At 50.1% G+C, this 9,504-nt stretch overlaps 1 protein-coding gene across 1 annotated transcript; it reads right to left on the bottom strand.

Annotated features, from left to right (window-relative positions):
• Positions 1–337: 337 nt before the first annotated feature.
• PRDM13 (PR/SET domain 13) lies at positions 338–9,091 on the bottom strand. Its single transcript, XM_055243442.2, has 4 exons — positions 8,746–9,091; positions 7,023–7,154; positions 6,588–6,708; positions 338–2,853 (listed from the first exon to the last, which is right to left on the bottom strand). The coding sequence occupies exons 1-4, from the start codon at positions 8,887–8,889 to the stop codon at positions 1,124–1,126; spliced, it is 2,127 nt and encodes a 708-aa protein (XP_055099417.2). The 5' UTR covers positions 8,890–9,091; the 3' UTR covers positions 338–1,123.
• Positions 9,092–9,504: the final 413 nt, after the last annotated feature.

Here is a 9,504-nt window from a genome sequence, read left to right as displayed (position 1 = left end):
GAAATAGTGATTCTACAGTTCCATACTCCTTTTTGACAATATGTGGGGTTTTTCTTCTTGAAGGTCATGAACTTCTTTCAGTAAACATGAAAACATTCAGCATGATTAACAATGGTTTTAGGAAACGATTGTTTTGCCTGATGTTTGGGAGCCTGTGAAACGCACATATTGAAACTGGTATATTTCCCTGTTATAATACAACACTGCTTAACATTATTTTATGAATAGTCAAAGTATTCAAGTGTCCAATTATTTATTTTATTATGCAGTCTCCTCGCAAATTGTTTTCAAATTAAACTTCTTTAAAATATCTGCTGAAATCACTAAGTGAACAAACTCTCGTTTGTATCTTTATTCTTCTTAAAGATTGCACAATCTGGAACCAAAACCAAAATACTATATCCACGGTACAGCAGTCATTATAAAACAACACACACCACATCTGTATTCTACCAAATAGAATATTTTCTTTACAATTATATATTGCGTGCTCTTAGATTCATGCTTTAGATATTTTACATTTATCATTATTCTGTCATAAATAATCGCAACTTGACCAATTTGCACACCTGCTACCACTATATACTCAATGGGGCAAGGCGTAGTCTTTGACATGAGAACAGATAAAACGGAAACCAGTATATGGATGTCACATCTACCCAATTAGACTAGTGTTTTGCCTATGCAATGAAATGCTAATGTAAAATACACACACAAAACGTCGTTTCAAAAGGCACAATTTCCTCCACAGAAAAACTTAGAAATACGTGGCAGTTAAAATCTGCGCCCTCGAAGGCGCTGTGACGTTCGCATTGATGTGATTCTGAACACCAAGAGCAGACCGCCTGGGCGGTTCAGGGTGAGCTCATCCAAGAAGTCCAGAGGCCAGGGGTGCGGAGGTACTGGTCGCCCTCGAGCTGTCCAGGTGGCCAGATTTACGCCACCTCTGAACTGTTGCTCTGAGTTTCAGTCCCAGCTCACTGTTTCAAATCTGGCGCCCTCTCAAAAACAAAAATGGTTTTGTCCATTGGGTGACTCTTCCCACCACCAGGAGTTCCTCTTCGGCGAGAATAAACCCTCGACTCCTTTCTGTCCTCGCCCCGCCCCTTCCCGGGAAGACTCGTTACAAGTCGCGCTCCCCGCCGCCCCCAGCCTCGGGGTCGCTCTGGTCGTCTGTGAAGCAGACGTCCACGTCGCTGTCGTCGCTCTTGGGATCCCCAGGCTCCGGGGGATAGCCGGGCTCGGCACCCGGGCCGTCGCCCGCTTTGGCAAGCAGACTCTGGCCAGGGTGGCGGGACTTGACATGTCGCTCCAGGTCCCGGCGGCGCACAAGTACCTTGCCGCAGAACTCGCAGCGGTAGGGCGTGTTGCCCTCGGCGTGCAGCCGGATGTGCTTGTTGAGATTGCTGGGGTCGCCGAAGGGCCGCAGACAGACTTTGCACTTGAGTGGCTTGTAGCCCGTGTGCGTCCGCATGTGGATCTTGAGCCCATACTTGCGCGAGTACAGCTTGCCGCAGTAGAGGCACAAGTGGCCGGTCTTGGGCTTACCTGCGCCGCTGCCTCCACTGCCGCCGCCCCCGGTGCCTCCCGCCGCCGCGACGGCCGGTGGCAACGTCCCCGAGTCCAGGCGTCTGCGACCCTTCCCGGCAGCCATCTCGGACAGCTGCTGATTGTGCATGGCGATCTCTCGGTCGATGTTGGCCAGCGAGCCCAGCTCGGCGGGGCTTAGGGCGGCCGCTGCGGGCCCGCTGAAGTAGGAGATGGACTCCGGATACTTCAGCAGCCCGCCGAAGTGCAATTTGAGCGGGTAATAAGCGGTGGTGGCCGGTGAGCCGTAGAGCAGCTCCCCGTTGTAGACTGTAAAGGCCGGCATGACTGCGGGCAGGTGGCTGCACTCACCACCCGGATAGGCTTTGAGACCGCCCGTGTCGAGGGGCGGCAGCGCGCAGCGCTCGAGAGGCAGCCCGGGCGCAGGGGGCAGCTGCGCATAACGCGCTCCTGGCAGCGCGGCGGCTGCGGGCGGGGCGCGCTCCACGTGCTTGAAGGCGGACGCCTCTTCCGGGGGGATGGAGAGCACAGGCAAGCCGCGCAGGGCCCCAGAGCAGGGCAGGCCAGGCGGCGGCGGCGGCGGCAGCGGGTCCCCCGCGAGCAGGCACTTGGGATGGTGGTGGTGGTGCGCGTGGTGGTGATGGTGGTGACCCGCGCCGCCCGCCGCCGAGTTCTCCCCGCTCCCGGGGCGCCCGCACGCCCGGCCCCCGCCCAGCAGCCTACCCAAAGCGAGGCCGGCCCCTTGCTTGCTGCTGCTCTCCTCCCGGTAGGGGTCGCCGTGAGCGGCCGCCGCCGCCCTCGCTAGGCCCGCGGGCTTGAAAGCTGAGCGCACGCCGGGGTAGAAAGCCAGGCTGCCGACCCCCGCCGAGGAGCCGCCCACGATGCCGAAGAAGTGCCCTTGTCCTCGGGCGGCTCCGCTCATATCCAGGGCACGGTCCAGCTGCTCCTTGCCCTTCTTGGGCTGCCCCCACTTGCCTGGGGTCGGCGAGGTGGCCGAGGGCGCGGAAGAGGCCTCGCGCTTGATGCCCTCCCGCGCACCGCAGGCCTGAACTGGTGGCGGGCCCTGGGGGTTGGGTCGCAAAGTTCCTGCCTGGGAAGGCGCGGCGAAATCGGGCGCCGGGGGTTTTGGGGAGAGACCGAGGCCATCAGCCGCTGGGACGGCGCCTTGGCGAGCCGCGTGTTCGTGGTGCAGGAAGGCGCCGCCTCCACCGCCGCTGAACACGCAGTGGAAACGCAGGTGTGCCTTAAGGCTGTTGGGGTATCTAAACGTCCTCCAGCAGTACCAGCAGATGTAGCGCTCCTCCCCTGGGCAAGAAAGAATGGAAAAGCGACCCGGTGAGAGGCGAACAAGCGAGACAGAAAGAAAGCGCCAGTGCACCCAAGGGAAAGCCCAAGTTTCGACTAGCGGTATGGGGAGTGGGTGAAATGTAAGTTCGGTAGCCCTACTGTATCAAGGACCCCGAAAAGCCCCAAATGGCCAATCCTTATCAGTGTCTCCATCCTCTGGGACTACTCAGAGGCCAAAAAAGGTGACGGGGCCTTTCCAACGAAGACCTCCTCCAGGCCATCCCAGCAAAAACTTCGTTGGAAGGGCCGCACTTAGGCAGGCTGGCCGGGTAAGAGCAAAGAGCAGCTGTTGCTTTAAATCAAGTGTTGAGGCTGTGCAGTGCCTGGGCCCATCTGTTGGCGTTTGCAGAATAGGTGGCGTATGTCAAGGAGTTTGGATAAACTGAACAAAGACCAATCTAATGGTCGTGAGCGCCTCATTACCAGGCGAGACAATATCCTGTATGTATAGGCCATATGTAATCATTCCTTTTCATAGAACGATGTCTTTTGTGTCTCCTACCCACCCATTCCACCCCCTTCCAGCCTTAAACACTTCGCCCGAGGTTTTCCTGGAGCGTGACCAACTGAAGGACCACATAGGAACTATGATTTGCCATTCTTCAAAATTATTTGTATCTTTATTTCCTCTTTAACCCCATTTAATTTGCTGGGAGAAAAGAAAAAATTCTTATGCCCTGATACTCTAAAAAGGATGATGATAATCTAAGAAGGATGATGTTGCATTGTCTTGTCTGCCACTTGGTAATTAATTAACTCCTAGATAGCTGCACAAATCCAAGCTTAGTAAAGTCTTTGGAGAAAATATATTAGTTTTTTATTATATGAATATATATAAATGATATAGATCGATAAATAAATGTAGATACTCAGCTTTTAATAAGTGCAGAATTCTCTACCAGGCACTATATACGTGTTTGGTGTCAAATCTTTTTTTGTGTTTAGTATTATTAGCATTAGTTTTTTCATTTTGCCCGAGTTTGTGAACACAATCAAGAGACACACATATGAGACATTCTGATCACATACTAGAAGTTAATTTCCACTTAAAAGGGTCATATTACTGCTGTAGAGAGAAACGATCTTGCAGTTGGGTTTCTTTTAAAATGTGGTTGATTGATAATACTGAAGGGAAAGATGTCTGTGAGAAAGAAGTTGAACTGCAAGGAAATATCCAAAATATACATCAGTCTCATAAAATTTAACAGGAAAGTTAAATTCTCCCTCTGCATATACAAGCAGCTCAAACTTCTGAAATATTACTACAGAAATAACAATAGGGAAGAATTCCAGATCTTCTTCCCTTTATGTATATTAACTTCTGGGTTTGCATAACACAAGTAGCTCCCACCCCTACCCCGTAAGGCCTGTGAAAACTCAAGTGATAAGCACTGCATTCCAACTGAGTCCAAGGAGAGCAAAAAGAAAAATGGAGAGAGGAGTATTTGCCTATGACACTGTATCCTAATTGTTTATAGAAGTCTTAGATAAAACCATTTCAATGTTCTGTTACCTTGTACTGAACATTCATGTAAAATAAATCTTGAAAAAAAGAGAGAATAGACCTCCTGGGTTCTCTTGGTGGGTATGTTGTCTTAAATAACCTTCCTTCTAACTTCAGAGCCTTTCTTTCTCTCATCACCCCTTTTGAAAGAGGGAGTTTTCACAGTCTGCCGCAGAATGACTCAGCTCACTGCAAAGCCACATAAGCTTTTTTCTTAAAATGAAGGGGCAGTATTTTCCTCCATCTTACTATGAAATTGAAACCCACTGAAGTTAGCTAGTATTAGGAGAATAGCAGCCATCCCTATTTATTTCTTCCTCTTTCCAAGCTTTAAGCAGCATACGTTTAATGTATACTTTTTTTCAGTTATCCTAACCAACTGACATGTTCTCCAGACTCTGAGATCCAAATCATGCCAAGAGTATCAAACACATTTAACAAGTGACTGCCTCCTCTTCATGTAACTCTAAGGTGGTCAAGAGTTCAAACTTCTCCAAGCTGGGGAAGTCAGGGTTCAAAATCACCCATGCCTTCTCACCTCCAGAAAAAAAAAAACATGGTGTTTATTTTGACATCTGTTACCATATGATGTTTATAAGCTCAATTGGCTGAAAGGAAAACACAAGGACCACTATTCCAGTTGCTTTTGTACTATTTGGGACTACCTAAGGAAGGGTGTTCTGTGTAGAAATGGCTGGCTCCTAAAGGTTAGTGGCCCGTCAAATTCTATAGTGGCAGATTTGAGAGTTCTCCGCTATGCGGCTTTTATTATACTTCTCTTTTTACTGGAAGAAGTTGACAACAGAATGTAATATAATGTGATTCAAGGAACAAACTGTCAGGATAATTTGAATACTGTACATAAAAAATAAACAGAATTAACTTACAGAGGACGATGATACTTTAAAGTACAGTGACTCATTGTTTTGAATAAACTTCATTCTGTGTTATTCATGAAGTGTTTCCTAATTCACATTCTTGTATTAATTTCCCTAAACCTATTTCTAAAGGGATGAGATTGAGCAGGCAATTCAGGAAGACAGCGTGTTAGAATATTTCACAGCATTCATTATTTTGATGTTAAATAATAAATGTGTCTTTAGGAGAAATTACAGACAATTGTCAAGGAAAAAAAGCCATGGAAGCTTTGTGTGTGAAAAGGAAGTCTCCAAGACCTTAACTATTCTAGCACCTCCTAGACTTCTTTCCACAGGAAGTGTTCTTCAATGTTCAACGTTTAAAAATGTTTTTCTGTTTAGTTACTGCACCTTAATTTGCATAAATCCGCTCTTGGCTTTGAAGGGATCAAATAAATCTGAGAAGAAACTGGGATACATCCCAGATCCAATTTAAGTAGGCAAGGGGAAATGAATAAATGCCACTTAAATGGAAGGGTCTCAGTACCTGCCAACTGACCAGCTGTAAGTACCGTAATACTTCTAAAATGCTGTAGAAATGCACTGCTGTCCTGGAAAGCCAGTGGAGAAGAAATGTCCATGGACTTTGTAAAAGCATTCCAGGTTTGAGTTATACTCTGTGGAACTCATGGTGTAATTACTGTAACAACAACTTAAGGCTCCTTTTTTATTATTTATTTATTTATTTATTTTGAGACAGGGTCTCACTTATCACCCAGGCTGGCATGCAGTGGTAACATTACGGCTCACTGGAGCCTTGACCTCCTGGGCTCAAGTGATCCTCTTGCCTCAGCATCCTAAGTAGCTAAGACTACAGGCATGTGCCACCACACCTGGCTAATTATTTTTTTGTTGCAGAGACAGAGGTCTCACTATGTTGCCCAGGCTGGTCTCGAACTCCTAGCCTCAACTGATCCTCCTACCTCGGCCTCCCAAAGTGCTAGGATTACAGGTGTGAGCTACCGCGCCTAATTTTTTTTTATTTTAATTGAGTAAATAATGGTCTCTTTGAATATGCAACAGAAAAAGGATGACCCCATTAAGTTCATAGAGCCTGCCTTTTCCCCTGCCATTGTGAGCCAGATTACTACTATCACTGTTATCGTTTATGATTGATTTTAAGGAGGTAGCGGCGACCTCTCTCCTCTTTGCCTTGAAATACAGGGAATGTGAATTCCATTTTACATAGGTCGAGCTATGTCTAGGGACTCGCTTCAAGACAGGAGGAGGAGGGCTGGACTCTTGCCCATCCACGCTTTTGGAGTGGGTACCTTTCTCGTCGTGAGTCGGAGTCGCCGTGGTGGGGATGTCGAACCACTGAGCCAAGGAGTTAGAATACCACACTGTCAGCTCCTCCCCTGGCTGGACGTCTCGCAATGCTCGGTAGAAGATCTGGGACGCAAGGAATAGAACAGTTCAATGTCATTTCCTGGGTAATCGGTCAAAAAGCAACTGAGAAGAAAGGTTCAAATCCCGATTCTGATGCTGTGTGACCCTGGAGAAGCTACTGGAGCTCTCTGAACCTCACTTCCCTCATCCTTCAAACGGAAAAACAATAGTAGCTACCTTATAGGGTTGTCGAAACGTTTACATGAGACGTCTAGCTAAAAGCACTTTGCTCTTAATATTTTTGGCCACCGCAGGGACCGTTAGGTAGACTGAATTGGCGGTGGGGAGTGGGGGATGTGGAGAGAAGCCCGCAGTACCTGTCCTCCGGGTAAGTCTGCAATAGCTTCCAGAGTCTGTTCCTGGGAGTTTCTGGCTGCCCGGATTAACCCTATCCACTCCAGAGGGGAGCCCCCCGACTCGTCCACCAGCTCCCCTCTCACCATGCGCACCTGCAACACAAGTAGTGGTCGTTCTCCCCCGCACCTTGGCCAGGCCCACAACCCAGACAGAAAGTTTATCCTCCACCCCCACCCAACACAGGAAAGTGGTTGTTTCTGGTTTGGCCAGACCACTATGCGCTACTGGGAGGAGGAGAATTCCTTAGGACCTTACCTGGCGGAGGGAGAAAGAGGAAAGTCTACCTATGCTAACAGTACTCCCACTTCCCTGCGCCCCACCTTGGCAAGACGGGGAGGGGGGATGGGTGTTGAGAACATCCTCCCTGAGTGCTTAGGCACATCTCGTACCAAGTTGTCCCCCACACCCTACCCCAGCTCTCCCATTTGCAGTTCTGAGAGCAGCCCTCACATCACGGTAGAGACATTTCTAGGTCAGTCCCAGGGCCCAGAGCGTCCCCCCCACCGACAAACAAACAAACAAACAAACACATTATCTTATGCCTCCTCTATTCTGTGTGCATCGCACCTAGGTGCCTGTGAGCCCTGCAGCTAGTCTCGGAACAAAGCCCAAGCGGGGAAAACTTGCCCGCAGCTGGCAGGCCATTTAAAAGCAATTAAAACGCGTTTAAAGAGGAATGCGCTGTGGGCACCAAACCCTGCTTTAGACTGTAGTGGGGCGGCGTGATTGCAGGAGGAGCAAGGTGCAAGTCCCGCTGGCTGGACACCGGAGCTTTTTCTTACTAGAAAGCTCCAAGCAAGGCAAGCTAAAGCTAAGGAAGCCAAAGTCCTTCCTTCTACCCCAGACTTCTGACTTCATTTCCCGGTCGCTGTTTGTCGACCTTTGGCTCCTGGGACGCCCCCAAAGCGGGCGAGTGCTTTAAGTCTCTCTGGTCAGGGGTCGCGACGGTGTTTGGGGTGCGGGAGACAAAGCTAGTGATTTGGCCCTGGCGCCTCCCAGTTGGGACTCTGGACTCTCAGAGCCCCGCTGCAGGCGCTCTGACCCAGTGCCCCGCGCGGATGGGCGCCCCTCGCCCTTGGAGCCCGCGTCAGAGCCAGTACCTTGCTTATCCTCTCTCCATATGCCCCAAACCCACAAGCCGACATCAGCAAGGGGGAAAAAAAATATCTGAGGAGGTTCTAGGAACTGAGAGCCTCCCAAAGATTTTTTTTTTTTTTCGGGAAAAAATTTAAATTATTTTAAGGCGAAATTAGGCCTCAAATTAACATATTGAAGGGCAGAAGGGAAGAAAGGGTCTCGATGCCCTGAGCCCCCAGAAAGAGGGTGCTTTTGCAGAGAGAGCTGCGGACAGCGTGCGGGGGTGGCCTTCTGGCTTCTGACTGAGGAGACCCGAGAGCGCAGAGGAAAACATAAGCTGCGAATGGTCCCGGCGCCTACAGCGCTCAGTGCACCCCACCCAGGGCTGTCGCCTCTCGGCCACATCCTCTCCTCTCAGCCCGACCCCGTCCAGCTCTCACAGTTAAAGAGGCTACTTGCTCAGAAAAATAGGAGTCCCCTTCCACCCGGCAGAATTAGCAGGTAACGACTCAATCACTTGCTTCCTCCACTTTTTCTCCTACCCCTTTCCGGGGTTAGGGCACCGAAAGGCGAACGGCAGTGGGCAGAGGTCTGAATGGTCAATACCTTTTTCTTCGGCCCGGGTTCCCTGCGGTCTGACAGGTACTTGCCCAGCTTGAAGGTACCAGGCACCGGTCCGAGGCGCAAGCCGGCCGGGATGCAGCAGTCGGCACTCACGCTGGTGGCTGGAGCTCTGGCGGCTCCGTGCATTGTTGCCGCCGCCGCCAGGCAGGCCCTCGGGTGCTCCAGGTCCTTGGAAGGGCGCAAGTGACAGAGCTGGAGCTGCGCGCTAGCCAGGGAGCCGCTCCCCGACGTGCGTCCTCCGCCGGCGGAGTGACGCGAGCGGGCATGCACTGCGCCTTTTCAATCGGGGCGGGAGCCTTTTGGCACCGCGAGCGCAAGGGCGCGGAGTTTGGTGAGAGAGTTGCGCTGCGAAGCAGTTGCAGAGTCCCACCCGAGAGGGTCACATGGAGTGGTTCCCTCAGCCCCCTGCATAATCGAGGCCTCTGAATGGCTAGCACACAATGGTCCAGGCGACCTTCCCATTCCTAAAAATCCAATTTGTCAAGGGCGAAGAAAAGGCACTGGTGAATCAAAGGTCTGGCGGGACCATTAATCCTCAGCATGGGGTATTGTCCTCGAGACAGTTACGATATTTTAAGTGACAAATCCACTGTATAATTTCTCCATAAATTTTACTTCCTTTTATTGTTCCCCGACAAACCAGTTTTGGGAAATAAGTGACTACTTTAAGTCTACTTGGCTGATTCCTTTGAGCCTTGGTCTACTTCAAAGATTTTTAATTCTCTCCCCTTGGCTTTATTG

Source organism: Symphalangus syndactylus, chromosome 2, assembly GCF_028878055.3.
Source record: "Symphalangus syndactylus isolate Jambi chromosome 2, NHGRI_mSymSyn1-v2.1_pri, whole genome shotgun sequence".
NCBI classification, from domain to species: domain Eukaryota; kingdom Metazoa; phylum Chordata; class Mammalia; order Primates; family Hylobatidae; genus Symphalangus; species Symphalangus syndactylus.
The sequence above is the reverse complement of the archived record's forward strand: the minus strand, read 5'-3'. Positions and strand labels throughout refer to the sequence as shown.

What these genes read in the sequence shown, in the direction of transcription:
- PRDM13 (XM_055243442.2), bottom strand. Translation starts at nt 8,889, where the DNA reads ATGCACGGAGCCGCCAGAGCTCCAGCCACCAGCGTGAGTGCCGACTGC. An exon ending in AACCCGGGCCGAAGAAAAAG is followed by an intron (nt 7,155 to 8,745) that starts GTATTGACCATT and finishes CTTGTGTTGCAG; the next exon opens with GTGCGCATGGTGAGAGGGGA. An exon ending in CAGACTTACCCGGAGGACAG is followed by an intron (nt 6,709 to 7,022) that starts GTACTGCGGGCT and finishes CTTGCGTCCCAG; the next exon opens with ATCTTCTACCGAGCATTGCG.